We start from the raw sequence: 22,019 nt of genomic DNA, 5'->3' as shown, positions 1-22,019 counted from the left end.
GACAGTTCGTTACATTTCTGACATGTAAAATAAAACACCAAAAATACCAGTGAAATGTTTCGATTGTTACAGCCTAAGCATCGACAAAGTACAAACTTTTACTTAAACGAAAGTTTCTTTGTGCAAAGTAACAAATTGTTGTTATTTACGTTTGTATATCGTGCGGTGTGCTAGTGGTAAGACAGTAACCTGGCATCGACGGCGGCGACCCACTCCTTGATCTGCACGGCGTGCGGATGGCCCTTCTCGACGAGCCCGTCGGCGAGCTGCGCCAGCAGGCGCACGCGCTCGCGGCTCTCGCGCGCCACGCCGCCCGCCGCCGCCGCCGCCGCCGCTCCGCACCGCTCTTGCGTCTCGCGGATCCACTCCACGGCGGCACGCGCTGAACGCTCGAACAGTGCGAATTGCTGACATTGCTCTAATCGCTTCTTGCGAACCGTCCAATGTTCTAATACCTGTGGTCATAGTAACATTATTATACTTAGTGCCATCCACGAAGACGCGCAATTTTGACAAAATTATACATTAATGACATTGTTTATAAGAACCACGGCACGCGTCATCGTGAATGACTCTACCTATATATAAGTGTAATTCTACCGTTACTACTACTACTATCATCAGCCTATGTTCGTCCACTGCTGGACATAGGCCTCTCCCATGGCACGCCACTGAGCACGATCCTCGGCCACTATCATCCAGTTCTTGCCAGCCGCCCTGCGAAGATCATCGCTCCACCGAGTCTGAGGACGCCCTACGCTACGTTTGCCGATCCGTGGTCTCCATTCAAGAACTCGTCTACCCCAACGGTTATCGGTTCTTCGGGTTATATGGCCGGCCCATTGCCACTTCAGCGTGCTATTCTACCGTTAGTGACGACTTATTGTAACTGGCGTTTCACTTAAAAGCTTGCTAATTTACTGACGTGCACTGAAAGATCAATTCGATAAAGTTGAACTTTCATGAAAAATAATTAAAACAATTGTACGCCACTTATAACATATAAACAGTTAAAGCACTACAATTGAACACCATTAACTAGGTATGTACCGGTTGAATAAACCACATGACTAAAGTCCTGAGCATCCTCGCACACAGCCTCTGGACGTGCGCGAGGCATGGTCGGTCGATGACGAGTCGCATGGTCAGTGTGCGGACACTGTGACGGCCCCCGCCGATACCATCTCTCGCCGATCAACAAAAGCTTTATTGTTTCTATCTACTCTGGACACCTCGATGACACTGACACTGACAATAGAACGCTAGCGCAGCTAACCACCTACTAATAAGAAATAACCTTGCTAAACGCCTATACATTCAGCTAAATAAATATTTTCATATCTCGGCGGCGGAATTTCTTTCCAAATGTAAACAAATAAACAATGTACTCTATTTACTAACTAAAACTGAATCAGTATCCGTTACTATTGTTTTAAATTGACCGCGATATTTGTTTGTTCGCCATTTTTATTCTGTTTTACAAAAGTTTCACAAAAGGATCACTTTATCAATGGTTAATATATAATAATATGTGATACAGATTATTTGTGTCAGATTTTACTGCATGCTTTCACCGGGTAAGGCTGGTTTTTTAACCTATTTCAAAAAAAGGATGTGGTTATCAAATCGGTTCATTTTTAATAGGTTTGTTACCTCAGAACTTTAAGAACTGAACTTTTTTTTTTCGTTAGGTCACCGAGTCAGGATTTGATTAGTAGATCCTAGGGAAATCGAGGGAACTCTTCTAATATTGTAGGGACGCTTATATTGAATAGTAACTTGTGCGTATGTACTTGGAAATTATCTTTTCGTGAAGTAGAACTAATGAGGAAGACCACAGTTGGCCAGTGGAACTAAATGTTCAACAACAAGTATCTCACGAGTTGAGGTTAGATTACTTTAGACCAGTGTTTTTCAGACTGTGGGTCGCGACCCCCCGGGGGGTCGCGGATGCCCCGTTAGGGGGTCGCGTTATCTTTAAAATACTCTCACCGTTATTGTGTATGATTATTCAATGCTTGTATTGTCAATTTTTCAATGTAGGATAATACAAATAACTGTAACTGGAAGTAGGCAGGGGGTCGCCAAATATTTTTCTAACCAAGGGGGGGTCGCGTCCAAAAAGAGTTTGAAAAACACTGCTTTAGACGACCCAATGGCCAAGTGGTTAGAGAACCTGACTACGAAGCTTGAGGTCCCGGGTTCGATTCCCGGTCGGGGCAGATATATGTATGAATAATACGAATGCTTGTTCTCGGGACTTGGATGTTTAATATGTATCTAAGTATGTATTTATCTAGATAAGTATGTTTATCCTTTGCCTAGTACCCAGTACAAGCTTTGCTTAGTTTGGGACTAAGTCATTTGGTGTCAGGTGTCCCATGATATTATTTATTCATTTATTTAACTTTATCAATAGAAATGCTTAATATACCTATCCTCGCAACGTAACTTTTATGGTTTTTTATGGTTGGCCAGTTTTTATTTTTTTCTTTACATACCTTATTCTCCTGTGAGAGGAGTGTGTCCAGAATGGCCCGGGTCTGCTCGTGATGCGCCTTGCTAGCCGCAACAGTTTGGCCGTGCACTTGCGCCGAACGTGCCGCGTACTTTAAAAACGTTTCCGCAGTACGCCGCGCTAGTGTGCAAGCTTTAAGAAATGCTTCTTTCTGTTCACCGTGCTTAACTATAAGAGCGGCCACCTACAATGAGAGAGTTTATATGGTTAGTAGTCCTGTCGATAATTCATCAGTCATTATCACACTGACCTCGAAGTGATTGAAAACAGATTAAAACTAACCTGAGCAGCTTTGTCTACAGTCTGTGATTGAGTCAGTTCATCTGTGGAAGGGGCAGCAGCTGATCCGCACCAATCTTCGTCTCGTCGGTATTCTCGTTCCAACGAGTCAAGTACTGAACAGACTTGTTCAGCGGTTTTGTAGAAGTTGAGAGACGCCGTGACAAGTTTATGACGTTCCTCCGCGCACGTCACTAAACGTTGCCAGCGTTCCGTTACTTCTTCAGATATCTCTCTAAAAAAAAGAAAATAATGTTTAGTTGATAATTTACCTGCTACTTAATAATAAGTTCGAATAGGGCATGCTAGGCAAAGCTCTGCGCAGGGGGCGACACTAGCAGAAACCGCCATGACAACGTCAGTTCTCTTTATATTTTGTCGCCATGACGGATCATGACCAAAGAGTATTAATATAAGTACCTATAGAAATCATGGCATATTTATTACTAACAAAATAACATGATATTTACATCAATAGTAACGATAAAGCTATATTTCCATAAATTTAAAAGAAATAGGTTTGTGCTAGTGTGCTACTCTGGCGGCAGAAAATTGTAGTAATATTCCGTATTGCATCGGCGAAGTTTAATCTGTTCACAGTATTTGTAATTTGTACAAAATAATTCGAACGGCGGTAAAGGACCGTGCTTAAAAGCGTGCGTTAAATTGTAACATAATGAAGCTACCTGATAGTATGCGGGTCGTAGTGGTTGGCGGCGCGCAACGCGTCGGCGCGGTACTTGACCTGCACGGCGCTGGCGTGCGTCTTCTCGACGGCCACCTGGAACTGGTCGTGCTCGCGCTTCAGCTGCTCCGCCTCAGCGAGCGCGCCTGGGATCGAGAACGACGCCGCCAGCATTGCTTCGCCGTTGCGGATCCAGCTCACCACTTGAGTGGCATCCTTTTGGAACTGACCTGAATAACAATACGATAACTCACAACACTAAGTATATAGAGTGCAATAAACAATAGGACCGTTATTATGCAACTTGGGTACTGAAATAAACAACAATATGCAGTGATAAAATGTATATAAAAAGATTTTCCTTGTTTGGGTAGGTACTTCCGGGTACCGGTGGTTGTAGGTACTATTTTTAACACATTTACGGAATCTAAATAAATAATATTTTTTTTAGATTACTTAACTAACTACATGCGGAATATTGCACTAAATTCGCTTGACTACTAAGTGTAAAATAAACGTACGACATATTTAGAGCAATATTTATACGGGTTGTTTACAAATATATTGTTTGTCTTCTTTTGTTGTGGATAATACGAATGCCTATCCTAGTGTCTTAATACAGTATGTCACGGTTTATGAGGCAAGTCGTACAATGAGATATAACGAACTTTCAATAAATGTGTGTCTACTTCAAACCAGTTTGAGTTTTGAGTGATGCATTTACGTATAATATTTGCTAATTATCTATACGGGACTATAGACATTTATTTAATTTTACACCACTTCCAAACGGTATTTATTTCTGAGTGATTTGATTTCAAAAACCATTTCCTAGCTGTATTTTTTTTCTTGTCTCCGTTACTTCAGAGATGATTTAATCTGTAGTATATGCTAAATCTTCAGTGGGGGCAGTGGGCTTGTCGTACCGAGCTGGACGCACTGCTCGAAGCGCGCGCGGCGCTCCTCGGCGAGCTCCTCCAGGTCGAGCTGCCGGTCGTGCAGGAACTCGAGCAGCAGCTGCACGCGCGCCTGCGCGTCCAGCGGCGCGCCCTCCGTGCCCTCCGCGCCGCCCGCCATCACATCCGCCGCCTCCGCGATGCCCGCCGCCAGCTCCTGCCCTTGCTGTACCACCTGTAAAACGTTCATGTTAAGCCCAGTTTATACTTCATTTTTTAAGCATTAGTAAAAGGGTGAACAATCTTGACGGGTCTTTTTACTGAAATCTTTTTTTTTAAACAGTAGCTGTTGTAATGTCATATATTTGCTGTAAGTTATTTTTTCAAAAGCGTTCTTGAATAAAAAGACACGTCAAGATCGCTTACCTTCTTTCTAATGCAAAAAAAAGGACATGTAAGAAAAATCGCGCAATTATTACATTGCCGCGCTCAGTTGATCGCTTCAAATTCGTTCGCTTTACGGCCACGAAATGTTGTGCAACTTGCGTAGTCTTTCTTTAAACTGGGGTTTACGGATCTGTTCACTCACCAAGATTTTATAAAACTTTCATGTTTGTGTAACACAATAGCCACCTTAATCAATGCCTGTGAATTTCCATTCAATATTATTGCCTACATTTTCGAGAAGTGTGTGTGGTATAAAAATTCGAAATCGGGCTTCGACCTTCGACTGAATATTTTACTGGTAGCCTTCGTTGTAGGAGGAAATTATTACTTACTTACGGTAAGTATAATAAAATGCAATATAAACTGATGAAAATTACAGGATTTGACGTAATTATGTTCATGATTCTATATTTTTACTCGTAAAAGGAAGCAACTTAATGCTGAAATTAAGTACTTGGATTAATATTTCCTTGATAGTTATTTTAAAGTTGAATAAGTTCCCAGTATAACTGAATGTACTGCTTTCATACAGCTGTACATAATATTTTCGCGAAACAACGCGTGAAAATTGTGTTGTAATGAAACACAAACATTAGTGATTAGTAGCTATCCAATTGTAACTTTTCATTTTAGGTAATACGATTGTTTTATTTGTTGTTGTATTTGTTAAATTTTTCTTTCTCTTTTGCATTTTTTATTAGAATAATGCCGCCCTCTAACGTTCGTGCCGTTGCGGCACTAGTATTTTTTTTAGTTTAGTTTTAAGTTAAAGGGTCATTCCGAAAACCAGCGCTGCGGATCGCAGTGGCGATTCGCTGAGTATTACCCTTTTTACTTCTTTCGGCCGAATGTTTCTTTTCTCCTCTTTCTTCCTGTTTAATATAATATATAAGATTATTTATAAGGTTGTCTGTTTTTTTTGCTATATTTTTTTTAGCTTGGTGTTCCGAATTTTAGTAAATTAATTTATTCTTTCATTCTTTCTTTCAAAATGATTGCATCAAGAATGCAAGTTAGGACCGTACACCTAGCTCTCGCATTTGTGCCAAAGTTAATTCTTTAAAGCTGTGATTTGGTTTTTATAATTTATATGGTTTTTTTTTTTTATGGCTATAGGTTACTAACCAACAAAAAGTTGGAAGCCCCCGAACACTGTCACTTCAAAGTTCAATATCTCAAAAACGGCTAAAACTGCTTTCAAAACAAATAAAACCACATAAGTTGACCCGTTTAAGAGCTACGCTGCCACAGACAGACACACAGACAATAGCGGTCAAACTTATAATACCACTCTTTTTGCGTCGGGGGTTAAAAATAGCAAATTTGAGAGGTTTAAACATGAGAAATTGAACTTCAGCTTTTAGGAATTAGCTACTTTAGGAGCATTCTTAGTTAAACTTTGCTATTCAAATTGAATCGTGACCCACTGTGGAACCTTTTCGTAGCAAAAGTCATAGTGACCTTAACCTCACATTGCTTGACAAGGGAATTCATTGTGACACAGTGTGAACGCTCTACGGTGTGTCAGGAATCAAATGGTTCAACTGTACCTATTTCGTAAAAGTTTGTATGTTGTTCAGCTTATGGGAAAGTTTCGGCGAACAGGGCTGAGTAAAGGCAACGCATGATGGTAGGCAGACTTGACACCCCACACTTTAGTCTACTCGTGACCATGGCCGTGGTCGTGATAATTTGTCCTGTTTGCGGTATTTTGAGTATGAGTGAAAATCACGAAAGTTTAAAACGATATATTTCACAAATTCATTTTGGCTCGTCGATCTACGAAGTCCACTACACTATAGTTGAGACACTATTTATTTATCATTTAATCGACGATGTTTTCAAATATCTCATTGGCCGTAATGAGTAAGATCTATATAGCATTACGTGTACGAGTTAGGTAGGGACGAACCTGGTACGTGGCATGCTGCATCCTGGCGACGCTCTCGTTGTGCGCGGCGAGCGCCTGCTCGGCCTGCTGCGGGTCGCGCGGCGGCTCGGCGCGCTGCAACTCGTCGCCCCACAGCTCCAAACGGGATGACACCTGCAACCACCCCATAACACATTCTTACTAACCGTCAACGTAAGAACAGCGTATTTTCCAATCTCAACAGACAGAAACTCTCGTTTATCAAACAAATTACTGAAAGTGGAAAAAGCGTTAAATTATACTCGCATTTTGTCCTTCGAGATTAGCATAGAACATATGTAGTGGCACGTACGGTGACGCCATTATCGCACTTTATTTGAGGGTATTTTTTTTTTTTTTTTTTTTTTAAGGTTGTTTGGGGTTATGTTTTTATGGTAGCCAAGCCCTGCCATCATTCACGTTTCTTCAGTGCTCCGCCTGTTCGCACCTCAATAAATATCAAATCTAAAGATTATAAGTTGTTTCTAATTAGGTAGCCATCTATATATCTACTTTCAAGATGCCGAAAAGAAAACATCAAGACAACGAAGAATACGATAGCATCGCTCGAAAAATAAAACGGTTATCAAGAAAACTAAAAAAAGCGCGCCCTAGGCGGCGTATACTTAGTTCTGGTTCGTCATCGACGTCTCCGGATCGGAATTCGGCGATTTCGCTGATAGCACAAGAAGGTATGTACCCAACCCACATAGTTAAATATTAATGGAAAAAGTGTTAATCAGTATTCATATCGACGCGTCCTTTTTTAGTAATGCGAGCTACTACCAGGGTAGTTACTTTACTATTTAGCGTCGGTATAATGATACCTACGTACGGTTATTTTCGTAAAAAATTGATAAGATTCACACGCCACGGGCGGCCTAAGGGGCACGCCACGGGATAAAGATGCGCAAACTAGTAATGCGGACCGCTATCAGGGTTGTCACTTTACTAGTAAGCGCACGTGCAAGCTTAGTAATGCGGGCCGCTATCAGGGTTGTCACTTTACTAGTAAGCGCACGATAATAATATCCTGTAAATGTCAGTGTTTTTTAGACATTAAATTATGTGTGGCGGGTTACCTATGGGGTATGTCACCACAAAAAAGCGCAATGTTAGAAATGCGGGCCGCTAACAGGGTGGCCACTTTACTAACAAACGCTCGGTATCTACTGCCTATTAAACATGATGGCTCGGTATCTACTGCCTATGAAAACACAGGCAACAGAGCTGTGGAAATTGCTCGATAAAGATGTTAAGACTTTCTTTTACAGACAGCCAACACGAAAATTCCCAACTGGAAGACCAAGATGTGACTCAAGAGCCGGAACCGGAACCATCTACTAGCACTGCAGAACCAGCATCGACTAATGTCGAAACTACTAACACAGACACCCCATTGGTGTCTGAATTGGACGAAGAAACCCTACTCATATTAGGAGATGATCCGTCTGCCACGCAAAATTACGGCAAAGACATCCAAGCGGCGTTAGCGGTTCGTCTTCAACATATCGCCACAATGGGGCTTACTAAAGAACAGCGTAAAGAGCTACAAGATAAACACTTGCCTCCCGCTAACTGTACACTTATAAATGGGCCCGTGCTTAACCCGGAAATAAAAGCCGCGGTATCAGATGTCATTGCAAAAAGAGATAAAGGTATTGAACATAAGCAGAACCAGATGGCAAATGCCATCTCGTGTATCGGAGAAGCGATATCACTCCTCATATCATCAGAAGAAAAAAATCCGACCTTGATGAAACTACTAATGGATGCTGGCCGCCTCTTGTGCGACTGCCAACACACAGATACGACCGTTAGACGTATGTTCATACTTAACAGCCTCAAAAAAGATATGAAGGATCAACTTCAATCGACAAAAGTCGACAAGTACCTATTCGGCCAAGACTTAGCCGACACACTTAAGTCTGCTAAAGCCATTTGCAAAACTGGCGCTGAATTAAAGACTGCTCCAGTTAAACCACCTGTCAAAAAACCGCCACCTAAAACGGCGGCAAACCGAAGTTATTTGTCCCCAAATTTAAACTGGAAGGCTCCAGCCCGGGCCGCAGGCAGCCGGCGCAGCAGTGGAGCCAGAGGACCAGGGAGCCTGCTTATCCGAGGGGGCCGCCCGCCAGCTCCTCGAGGACGTCGTACGCAGCGCCGAATCGCGGGCGCCGCTAGACATGGTAAAATACGCTGGCAGACTATCTTATTGTTATAATGAGTGGTCACAAATAACTTGCGACCCTGACGTGTTATGTTGGATTTCAGGATATAAAATTCCTTTTGCCCGAAAAGTCATTCAAACCATCCAACCTAGAAATTACTTAAATTCAAATAATGAATTATGCAGATATAATGAATGCATTAATAATTTATTAAAAAACGGTACCATCTCGAAATGCAAACCGTGTCCAGATCAATTTTTATCAAACATATTCTTAAGACCAAAATCGAACGGCAAAGATAGACTAATACTTAACTTAAAGAACCTTAATAAATTTATCGACACTAAGCATTTTAAATTAGAGGACGTACGCACGGCTATAAAATTGATTTCTAAAAATAGTTTTATGACTACCTTAGATTTAAAGGATGCATATTTTTTAATAAAAATCCACGACGATTCCAAAAAATATCTCCGCTTTCAATGGAATAATAATCTGTACGAATTTAATGCTTTGCCGTTCGGACTTTGTACTGCACCCTTCGTATTCACAAAAATTATGAAGGTTGTCGCTAAATTGCTTAGAGCCAGCGGTCATATATCAACTATATACTTGGATGACCTTTTGTTGATATCTGACACTTTTGTTGATTGCCAACAAAATAGAATGGACACAGTGAAATTATTGAATGCATTGGGGTTCATAATTAATAGGGAGAAGAGTAGCAATCTTCCAAGCACTTCATGTAAATTCTTGGGCTACATTATCAACTCTAAAGATCTCCAAATAAGTCTACCCACAGAAAAACGTTTAAAGATAAAAAGAGAAATTCAAAAATTCAAACTGTTAAAGAGATGTAAAATTAGAGAATTTTCACGGTTATTAGGTCTGTTAACATCTGCTTGTCCAGCCATAGAATATGGCTGGTTATATACTAAAGAACTTGAACGCTCTAAATTTTTAAATTTAAGAAATACAGATGACTATGATATTTATATGAATATACCTCCTCCTTATCATCCGACTTGGAATGGTGGTATACTCATATTGATTACTCGGTAAATACGATAAAAACGACGACTACTATTTGGAGATCTTTACGGATGCCTCAACTACGGGGTACGGGGTCGCGTGCGGGGAAGATACAGCCTCTGGTCCATGGAGTGAGGACGAGCGGCGGCAACATATTAATTACCTAGAGCTGCTAGCCGCATATTTAGGCCTTAAAATTTTCACAGGGACGTTACGAAATTGTCAAATACTATTGCGTATTGACAATACAACAGCTATTTCCTATATAAATCGTATGGGAGGTGTACAATTCCCTCATCTAACACAAATCACAAAACAAATATGGCAATGGTGCGAAAAGCGCGCCATATTTATTTATGCATCGTACATACGTTCCGCTGACAATTCGGTAGCGGATGCCGAGTCCAGAAGGATCCACCCAGACATTGAGTGGGAACTTGTGGACTGGGCATTTGAACGCATTATAAATAAATTTGGACTGCCGGAAATTGACATTTTCGCAAGCAGATTAAATTTTAAATGTCATAAATATATCTCCTGGCATAGAGACCCTGATGCCTACGCAATAAATGCATTCACAGTTTCGTGGTCCAAATTTTATTTTTATGCCTTCCCGCCTTTTACCGTCATTTTAAAAACATTACGTAAAATAGTGAACGACAAGGCAAAAGGTATTATGGTTGTACCCATGTGGCCCACACAACCCTGGTACCCCCTATTTAGGCGTATGCTTATATCAAAGCCCATCATATTAAATCCCGCTCGTGGTAATGAGTTAATTTTGTCTACTTGCAGCGATCGCAGTGTACACCGAAAGATTACCCTGGTTGCCGGGATATTATCTGGACATCACTCTTGAGGCGAAATGTTCCGCCCTCTGCCAGAGAAATTATGATGGCTTCATTAGCTGATAGTTCAATCAAACAGTATAACACCTGTTTAAAGAAATGGTTTCTATTTTGTTCGATTAATAACATAGATATGTATGAAGCTTCAGTTAATAATATAATACAATTCCTAACTGAACTTTTTTACGACGGTGCACAATATGGCACAGTGAATAGCTGCAGATCCGCTCTGTCCTTGATACTGGGCAGTCAGGTTACAGAGAACGATAGCATTAAACGTTTCTTTAAAGGTATATACAGACTACGCCCACCATTACCTAAGTATAGTGTTACTTGGAATACGTCAACAGTGCTTAACGTAATAGAAAGATGGTTTCCAAATGAAACACTCTCTCTAGAAACTCTATCTAAAAAACTAATAACGCTGTTAGCTCTTGTCACGGCACATCGTGTTCAAACATTTTCTAAAATTAATATAGAAAACATCGAAATATCATCTGACATTATCAAAATTAAAATTCCCGATCAAATTAAGACTTCTCGTGTAGGATCGCTGCAACCAATGTTGATCTTACCCTTTTACCAAATCAAGCCTGAAATCTGCCCTGCAAAGACCTTGCTAGCATATTTGGAAATGACAAAATTATTACGTGGGAACCATAAATGTCTTTTTATTAGTTTTAAAAAGCCACACAATATAGTAACAGCACAATCTTTAAGTCGCTGGATTAAGAATACACTAAAAGAGTGTGGTATTGATGTTGAGATGTTCTCTGCTCATAGCACCAGGCATGCAGCCACGTCGCAGGCACACAAGATGGGAATTAGTTTAGATATGATTCGCCAAACCGCCGGTTGGAGTGGGACTTCAAGGACCTTGGAAGGTTTTATAGTAGAGAAATCCCTGAAACTACAAACTCTGAATCATTTGCCATTACTATTTTGAATAAATCATTAGCGGATAATGATAACGTTGATTAGCAGCTCATTACTATTATTATAACTGAATAATAGTTACTAGATTATACTGTCTGCCAGACACATTTTGAGTATAATGTAAATCATTATTATTTATAAGAAAATTGTATATTTAAGTTACTAATAGATATCTTTATCTGAAATTACTAGTTTTTTTATTCAAACATTTTGAATCATATTTATAGATACGTATCTCAAAGTCTACATATGTTCTATGCTAATCTCGAAGGACAAAATGCGAGTATAATTGATGATTAAACGAACTTACCTCAAGTGAAGTTCTATCATAATTATACGAAGCATTTTGTCCGAGAGATTAGCATCCCTCCCACCACTACCCTTACATTATAGTGTGTTTAAGGGGGCTCTGAACTTAATGATGGCAGGGCTTGGCTACCATAAAGACATAACCTCAAACTACCTTAAAAAAAAAAAAAAAAAAATACCCTCAAATAAAGTGCGATAATGGCGTCACCGTACGTGCCACTACATATGTTCTATGCTAATCTCTCGGACAAAATGCTTCGTATAATTATGATAGAACTTCACTTGAGGTAAGTTCGTTTAATCATCAAATATGTTAGTTACGCATTATTAGTCACATAAATTTGTTAATAAATTTAATAATATCTGACGAGAGGAGAAGTGGTTGGTTACGCTAGATATCTATTATTTCTGCTGCTGACTTTGGATGGTAAGCATACTAATAAAAATTTGTTTCGACTTTTGGGTATTTAGTCCCGAAGTTTAGTGCTTAATAAATTATCATGTCCTAGCGTTCAACGTTCAAATATAATATCAGACCAGATGTTTCAAAAACAACAATTATTTTTTATAGAGAAAATTAATTAAAGTGTTATAGTACAATGATTCCAAATAATTAAAACCTATCTTCCGATTTAATGGCTTCAATGGGTGAAGATATCAATGACGTGCTTCATGTGTATTTTTTATATGAAGTGCAATAAAACTAATCCTAATAACCAACCTCTAAAGCATCCCGTTCAAAGTGTCTGAGCTGCAGTGTCAGTTCGAGCCTGCGCTCACGGTCAGACCACAGCTCCTCGAGAGCGCCGCGAGTGCCCCGCAACCGCTCCAGCGTCGTCTCCACGGCGGTCGTACTTGCTGCGTCCGAGTCGCCAGAAGACCTGCCAGGGTCAATGATAGCATACGCATAAGATTTATCAGATCACGAAACGGCGAAAATGCGTTATCTATGATCTCGTGCACACCCCACGGGATTAAACTTAGTAATAAAATGACACTGATTCTGTTCTGCGGCCCTACTGGGTAAATGATCCCTCCGAATTCTTAATTACTCTTCTATGATGGGTCGGGTAGCCTTCACACAAGATGATGACCATCTTTTTCCGCCATCGTAACTGGCGACGCTTGCTCGAGTTTGACTCGACTCCCGTCTGAAACTTCCAGCCAGTTCGGTGTTATGTCAACTTATGAGTGCGCATGGCCGTGTTTTGATAATTCAGATTTATTTTTATTTTACTGGCCACGAATACCAAGTGTTACTTAATCACCAATGCTGTTAGGATAAAGAACGAAAGAACAGGTCCGATACTGCGGTCACTGGTGCATGTGATGTGATGAATGTGGTATAAACTGATTGATTACGATTAATGCTTAGACCTAGCAAAGAATAAAGACACAGAAATGGAAACTAAAAAGTAGCTTGTGTGCGATTTAATGTCAAAACTATATTTATCATGTATCTAACATTAACCTACTTACCTCCATCGTAAGCACTGCACAGGTGACTTGTGTCTATGGGATCGCCGGTGATATTTGAGCATTTTACGAGAAAATGACCATTTCACCGACAATAGGAAGTACTAATTACTTTCAATGAACTTTCGACACGAATTCGTTAACTAGCAACCACATTCACTATGGAAGGAATCACAGAACATAAGTAAAATAGTGTAAAAATCGGATGATTACATTAAGATAGAGATGTTATGTATAAAATTACTGATTTAACACGACAGTGACCTACAATTGCGTCGGCGCACACTGTTATGTTACGGTTGGATAGTAAATCTCTTACGCCAATTTCCTCTCCATTGTATTTAATCTCAGTACTAGTCTTGGAATGCCCAATTGTTTAGCTCATAAACGACTATCGCGACATAATATTTATCTTGGTTAATTTTTAATAAGTATGGAATTTTTAATAATAAATTCAATAATGGTTAAGTAAATCATACATGAATAATATTAAAAAAATAGTGAAAATTCAATGGACTACAATCTCTCTACAGTTGGTCATAAAGTTATGATTATCTAATATGAAAACGGCGAAGATGGTTTTGTAAAGCCTTGTGAATTTATAATGTATTTTACAAAACGGTAATGAAATTGTTATTTTCATTAAATAAAAAAAATATTTACATTTAATAGTACATTGTGTCTTAAGGGCGGTAAACAAGTAATTACGAACGAGAGTCTATTAGAAGCCCGAAGTCGAAGACTGAGGGCTTTAATGAGTCGATGTTCGTAATTCTAGTACCGCCCGTGCGACATACAATGTTTTTCATCACATTTGCGAGTAAAATTGTATATTTGTAAAAGAAAAACTAATATTTTTTCAATAATTGCCGATACCGCTGACTACGCTCTTGGCAGCGCCAGCTCCGCGCCCCCCTTCCCCCCACAGCATGTGCATGTGCCCCACGTGCGCGCGCCGCGCTCCAGCACACCATGCAGTAACAAACTCATTTACCGACCTTGGGCTTCATGAAATGAAAATTAGTACGGGCAATGACTCATTTACCGACCACGGGTTTCATGACAAGCACATTTAGGTCGAGGATTTTATTTGGGGGGTTGCAACCAAGGTAGTCTGCATGTTTCAACACTGTTTACGAGCAAGTGTGATGAATTTTTTAAACATTATTGCTAAATTAACGTAATGGCTATTTGGTATCTTCTACTACAGAGTCAGTCATAAATATTTGGAAGTAATGATTTATCTAATTACTTTCTCATCCAACGTCCGAGTAGCAACACTTGGACATTGTAAAGAGCATCGTGATCAGCTAATTAATGTAACGTTTATGAAGCGCCGATGGAAATGCGAACATTCCGTAATACGCGTCGGTTTCTACTGTCGCCGGAGCGAGGCGCATTCCTGGCGCGTCGCCGACCATTCGGAACAGAATTTTCATCTACGTTAGTTTACGCAGGCATAAAAAAAATGTTATTTAATTATTGTAAATGTGAAAATACAAGATATACACACAGGCAGACAAAGAGATAATTTAAAATTAAGAAAGAAACTGCAATTGTTAAAGGGGTAAACCTTAAATTTTGAACAAGCGTATCGCTAATAAAAAAAAAACTATTCTAAACAGGTAATAAATTAATGTTGCGGAGCAGCCGGATAAAAGAGGCCAAAACCGGGTGCTATAAGGCAACCGCGACAAATCAAGTTTGTGTCGGGACCATGTATTTAAAGTACAGAAAACTTGATGAATGTATCTGCAACAAATACTTTTAAATAAATTTCCATGGTTTCTTCAGGTCATCCACATTAACCATTAAAAAGACATGTACTCGTAGTAAAACAATGATCGTGTGTAAACGGGTAAGTGCCTCCTAAGCAAGCATTCAAGTTTATTACCATTAAACTCATAAAAAATCTGCCCACGATCTTAACTGAAAACCTTTAAGGCGACAGGCTAGCTAACCAACAATTAGGGCTCAGTAGTAGTTTTATGAGCAGTTAAAACTCAACCATCAGCGGCCATTTAATATCCGGTTTTATAGGCAAGAACCCGCTGCGCATTTAAATAAAAAAATACGGTTAGCACCCTATTCCCACAAATAGATTTCAATTGTAGGTACATGCGACATATTTACAGAAACGTTTTACGTTTTTTTATTTTGTTTGTAATTATTATGTACACCCATGCCAAATTACAGCTTTCTAAGCTAAGCCGTGGATAGACGGTCCGACATGGCGAAATTTCAAGTTCAATTTGTCGTTCGTACAATTTAACAAAACAATACATCGGTGTTTTTCCATCTGTCGGGGGGGTCGCAGTCGCATCGTTATTGTGTATGATTATACAAATAAATGTAAGTGAAGGTAAGCAAGGTCGCGTCCTGAAAAAGTTGGGAAAACACTGCAATAGATCATTTTGAAAAGAAAAACTATAATGACCTTTACGTCTGTATGACCGTACATTACGAGACACTCCAAAATTGGTCTTAACTTTATGAACTGTGTATGATCTATGACAAGATCATAACCGGAATATCTAGAGAGGGTGATTTACATGACGAAATTGTAAATATTATTGCCATTGCTATGCGGTACGACCAGGCGCCATAATTGTATCCATTGTCTTCGGGGCGGACTAACAAGTCAGATTGACTTTTTAATAAACACATTCTACCATAGAACGACGCAATTCACTTTGCATTCTCACTGCATTGTCCATTACGTCAATACCGTCCAAGGGCATCAGATTTTAATTGAAACAAAGGACAGTGCCAAATTAATTAATAGTTACTCGCAAAGCGATTGAATTCTATCATCGTTAATCACAATAAGTTAAAGTTGAGCTGAAAAAAATTAGCTTCAATGTAATTTAAGTTAGGTTAGGTTAAGTACTTTAAAATAAAAAAGTTACAAAAGAAACATTTCTTGAATTCATTATTTCTACACATCGATGACTATATTTTTTGGAAACGGGGTCTAGCTTTAACCGAGATCCGAGATGAATACACACTGTTGTGAAACACCTGCCCATAACTTTAACTAAATCTCTGATTATGCACGAGTGGAACGGTATCTGGCGACATTAAGCATGACGCTCTGGCGGCGCACGTACAACTGTGGACGCGATGCGCGGCCTTATATCAACCGTCCACTTTCTACCAATCAACGATAACATTTTCTAATATAATTTATTTAATCAGGCGTTACTTTGAGAAGGTCCATATTAATGAACTAAAAGAATTTCTTTGCTCACCCGCGACCTTATGATAGCTAAGTTTATGCAAAATATGCGAGTTCGTGCAGTTCCTCCACCTCAACACTGTAAGAACACACACAAATGTAATACATAAAATAATAATAATATCTTCTAATATATAAAATTCTCGTGTCACAGTGTGTGTGACCAAACTCCTCCGAAATGGCTCGACCGATTTTTATGTTTTTTTTTGTGTATATTCGGTAGGTCTGAGAATAGGACGTAAATTATTTTTCATACTTCTACGCGGACAACAGCTAATAATAATATTACTAAGTTATAGGTATAAAATAAAGAAAGGAATGATTATTTTCCAGACTTATCTTAATAGGTGTACCTACTTATTAATTGGGATGTCCCAATTTTTGACAACATATAATAAATCGAAAACCATTTGGATAAATAGGCTTCGTGAAGCGTTTTCAGAAATCAGATTCCAAAAATGTGATAAACTCAATTAAATAAACAAAATTTAAGTAATGACCCTCATTTGACCCCTGGAGTATCTCGTCACAAAGGCAGTTATAAAGAAGGTCTACACTTTTAAGCAAATTGACAGTTTGAAATGTTCCTGTCCTGCTTATAATAGCAAAGAGTGACAAAGATAGAACTTTAATCACATGATGCGCAACTGGCCTTAAACAGTTGTCATTTATCGTAAAGTCCGAAATGTATACGAGTATTTCCAATGTATTTTTACTAATTAAATTATTAAATTACTATGTTACAAGTAAATACAAAAGAATTTAAATATCAGATTTTTAAAGATATCTATTTACTATCACACCATTAAATAAACAAAGGAATAATCGAAGCTAAAAGAAGAGAAATAAAATAAAACTATTTGTCATGGTTCATTTAGGACCCTAAACCGTGCATGAATTATTGTCAAATTGTAATGCCACAGATTATGTTATGTACGACCTGAATTTTTCCAGGCAATGGAATGTGGCTGTCTCACTGTGACGTCATCCTGCGTATTTCGTAAAAAATGTATAAAAAAATAAATACTCATCCAAATTCAAAATCAATGAAAATGGTATCTTAAAATATCCTATTCTTTCCAAAAATAAGATAAAAACTATAGGTTATTTTTTTTTTGGTGCATCCCAATTTCCGATTCTAAATGGTTATACAAATATTTTGCTTTTAATCTCGATCAATAATAACTCAAAAGAAAAAACGAAACTCTTACAGCATAACTTCTGCATTTGCTTGTCTGTCACAGCCGATTTGCTCCGAATCTATACGGACCGATTGAGTTAAAATTCACACATGCGCCCATAATATTCATTGATTCATTATATATCGTCGATTATACTGCAATACCGCGTAACTAGCTGTTTCCATTTAAGGTATAATTTTCACTGTACTAACAGTACTAATATTGTACTATTCTGACAGCAAACATTATACTTACCTTATTAGTTACGTGGTATTGCAGTATCACTGACGATATATACATTTGTGATAAAACGAATCAGGAAAATAGGGGTGCATGTTTGAAGGTCGTTTAAAGTTATTAAAATTGAACCGTATATCATACGTGTGTTAGATTACATTTCACAGACGTTTGTTGGAAAGATTTCCAATTCTTAGTAGGAGAAAATCTCTGGAACTACTGAACTGGATAAAAAAAACAGCTACGATATTCTAAAACAAAGCAGACAACCTTGAATCTCTCGCCTCAGACACACATGAAGACACACATGAACACACAGATGAAGATGAGGGAGGGACACAGATGAAATTGCGGGCAACAGTTAGTTTTTCGTAGTTTTAAAGTATGTAATTCAAGAGAATCAATGAAAATTTACCATTTCCCTTTTTATCTCTGAAATCACACCCAAAATTTTTGAAAACAAATATTGTATAAGCAGATTTAACAGATTTTACAAGTTTTTTATTTAGTTTTACCTGTCCCCTTGTCTGTAGTCAAATCTTGAAAGTTAAATTCGACCAACTTCCAGTAGTCGGATTGACTTGAATTTTGCCATACTTATGTAAATTGCGTGACAATACAATAATCTGGTAGTGAAATTATGGTAGTCCGGCCAGGATCATCTCCGCAGGACGGAACTCTTCAACGGTTACTGGCATTGATTTGAAATTTGTTACGCAAATGTAGTTTGGTTTGGGTGACAATGCAAGTAAAGTCGACAAAAAGTACAGTCAGCAAAAAAAGCTTGTATTGAAAATTTCATTTTTACCAAAAACTTATTTTTCTTACAAAAAAAACCTAAACTGGTCGGTTGCGCGGAAGAATTAATTTATATAAGTCCTAGTTATCTCAAAACACGCTTGAATAAACATCACTTTTCAAACCGATTTACCATTCAAATTAGTTTAGAGATAGACGTTTCCAATTGATATGATGAACAAGAAAACAATAAATTTCATTCCAGTTTTCCCCAGCGATAACAATAGACATCATCAAGCTCGCTTTCTCGTCGCTAAGAACCGGTAAATACGATAATTACCCGCGAGACAATAGTTCCGCATTGGTAATCATCAATAAAATAATGCAAGTTATGCATTAGTAATGTTAGTACGGAATTTCATAAAAAACCAGGAAATTGCGAATAGCACTCGCATGCGAATTGTTTCGTGCCACCGTACAATATTTAAATTCTCTGGTCACAATGTTTATTTATATAATTATATATAAAAAAATATAATTGCATAAAATTTACATCAAAAACTAAAATTAAAATTTGCTTTAAACATACATACAATCTTAAATTTTCACCCTTCCACCATCAACGGTTATTTTTACAAGCTTTTCTTTAGCTTGCCCTGTTTATTTATGGGTATGATTTTACTGATCACCTAATAAATGCGTTTTCTGCGACCTAATAAATAATATTTGTTCCTAAAACAGTAGATATGTCACCTAAATTGAATCACCAAATAATATTAAAACGGTTGCCTAAATATTATTAAAAAAATAATCGGAAATAATATTGATCATCAAATAATTATATTGAGTTCCAAAATAATAGATGTGTCACTAAAACTGAATCACCAAACAATATAGAAATGGCTACCTAGAAATTAATTATAATCACTGGAAAATAATATTGATCATCAAATAATTGAACTGAAATTTGACGATAATGATATACAATGAATTAAATAATTATAATAATATCTTCTCACAAATTACACCAATTGACCCAACCCCAAACTAAGCAAACTTTGTTCTATGGGTGCTAAACAACGGGTAGACATACATACATATATACTTAAATACATGCAAAAATCCAAGACTCAAGTACCTACTACACACATTTATATTCATCATACAAGTATTAGCAAAAAAAAATCGGTTCTGGCACTTCGCCGGCCGCTGCCGTGGTATGCTCGCTTCGCTCGCTTAGCTCGCGCACTGAGGGTCGCAGTTCTGCCTAGCACTCCTCCTCGCTTCGCCCGTCGTCTTACCTTACCAGACCTGTCTTAGTAGAATAGGTAGAAAAAAGCATCGAATTAAGGAACTGATCTACATATTTATTAGGTGACAGATCTATTATTTTGGTGATCGAGTTTTGATGATCAAACTATAATTTAAGATACAGGTTTACATTAATCTGATGACTCATACTTAGAGACAGATTTGATTAATTTGATGACTAATATATTTCTTAGGGATAGATATAATAATTAGGGTATCGCAGTTTACTTAGTGACAAATCTTTTAAGTGACAGAACAAAATAAATAAATATAGTTCCCTTTATTTATTTATTTTGTTTGTTTATTTATTTGGCTCAAATCTTGTAAGCTAAATTTGACCCACTTCCAGCGGTCCAATTGACTTAAAATTTGACATACTTATGTAAATTTGGTGACAATACATTAATCTAGCAGTAACATTGTGGTGGTTCTGCCAGGATCGTCTCCGCAGGAGGGAACTGCTCAATGGTTAATAGTACCGACTTGATATTTGGTACGGATATGTAGTTTAAATGACAATGCAAGTACACTCAACAAAAAGTACAGTCAGCAGAAAAAGCTTGTATTAAAAATGAAATTTTTAATACAAACTTTTAACTGAAAATTTTCAACCCTTGGTAGTCGATGGAGAGCACGGACAATTTACTTTTTACGTGGCATGTTATCGCGTGGGTGTACCATCCAGGGTAAACAAATATAAGCAGAGGAACAAACCGCAACATATAAATAAACTAGGTATACATGACAAAGCTAATTAATACAAGATGACAGATAGTTCCTTAAGCATATATTTGAAGAGTGGTAAAGATTTTGTGCATCGTGATTCGAGTCAATCGGTAAGGAATTCCATAACCGAATACCTGGACAGTAAAAGAATCGAATAGAATTTGGAGTTAGAAAGTGGCACGGTGAGAAAAACCGGCCAAGGGCGTATCGGACAAGCCCGAAATAGGGTTCCGTAGCCATTACGAAAAAATTAAGTAACATTTCGTATTTTGTACGGAATATTACAAGTTTAGGTATATTTTATACCTTGGGCTGCTCTTAAACTACTAATAATTCTCAAAAAAACTTAACCGTTACAGATTTCCTTGTAAGTTTGATATACTTACTACCATCCTGAATTTTCTCAATTTTTTTCACCCACTGGTTTAGATTTTAGAGGGGCGGAGGCTCGATTTTAATGAAAATTTAATAATTAATAATAACAGTTATAGTTACAACCCATATAGTTGCGCCATGTCTGTCTGTCTGTCTGTCCGTCCGCGGTTTTGATCAGGGACTATCAATGCTAGAAAGCTGTAATTTTGCACCAATATATATATGTAAACTACGCCGACAAAATGGTACAATAAACAATTTAAAAAAAATTTTTTTTTGCTTACCTCCCATAGACGTAAAGTGGGGGCGTTTTTTTACTCATCCAATCTGGTAGTGTGGGGTATCGTTGGATAGGTCTTTTAAAACCATTAGAGGGTTGCTGAAACGATTTTTCGATTCAGTGATGTGTTTGCAAAATATTCAACTTTAAAGTGCAAATTTTCATTAAAATCGAGCGTCCCCCTTCTAAAATCTAAACCGGTGGGTGGAATTTTTTTTAAAAATTCATGATGTTAGTAAGTATATCAAACTTACAAGGAAAACTATAGCGGTTTAGTTTTCTTGATAATTATTAATACTTTAAGAGTAAATTGCAGCCTAAGGTATAAAATATACCAAAACTTGGAATTGAACCCCTTAGAAAAATATTACTTATTTTTTCGTAATGGCTACGGAACCCTATTTCAGGCGTGTCCGACACGCTCTTG

General features: G+C 38.1%; 2 protein-coding genes across 8 annotated transcripts in view; one reads left to right on the top strand and one right to left on the bottom strand.

The window, feature by feature from the left end:
• trio (trio Rho guanine nucleotide exchange factor) overlaps positions 1–22,019 on the bottom strand; it is a 142,843-nt gene that overhangs the window by 94,209 nt on the left and 26,615 nt on the right. For all 7 annotated transcript variants that reach the window (XR_012451900.1, XM_074094949.1, XM_074094978.1 and 4 more), the window contains exons 13-19: positions 12,752–12,911; positions 6,738–6,869; positions 4,409–4,613; positions 3,484–3,712; positions 2,801–3,032; positions 2,502–2,702; positions 190–455 (exon numbers count right to left, since the gene is read on the bottom strand). Coding sequence is in view for 6 of the 7 variants with exons in the window: in XM_074094949.1 (XP_073951050.1) it covers positions 190–455; positions 2,502–2,702; positions 2,801–3,032; positions 3,484–3,712; positions 4,409–4,613; positions 6,738–6,869; positions 12,752–12,911 (1,425 nt within the window). In the remaining variant the exon portion in view is untranslated. The remainder of the gene's footprint in view (positions 1–189; positions 456–2,501; positions 2,703–2,800; positions 3,033–3,483; positions 3,713–4,408; positions 4,614–6,737; positions 6,870–12,751; positions 12,912–22,019) is intronic.
• LOC141440115 (uncharacterized) lies at positions 7,987–8,958 on the top strand. Its single transcript, XM_074104587.1, has one exon. The coding sequence runs from the start codon at positions 7,987–7,989 to the stop codon at positions 8,956–8,958; it is 972 nt and encodes a 323-aa protein (XP_073960688.1).

This window comes from Choristoneura fumiferana, chromosome Z (genome assembly GCF_025370935.1).
Source record: "Choristoneura fumiferana chromosome Z, NRCan_CFum_1, whole genome shotgun sequence".
Taxonomy (NCBI): Eukaryota; Metazoa; Arthropoda; class Insecta; order Lepidoptera; family Tortricidae; genus Choristoneura; species Choristoneura fumiferana.
This window is presented reverse-complemented; position numbering and strand designations above follow the sequence as displayed.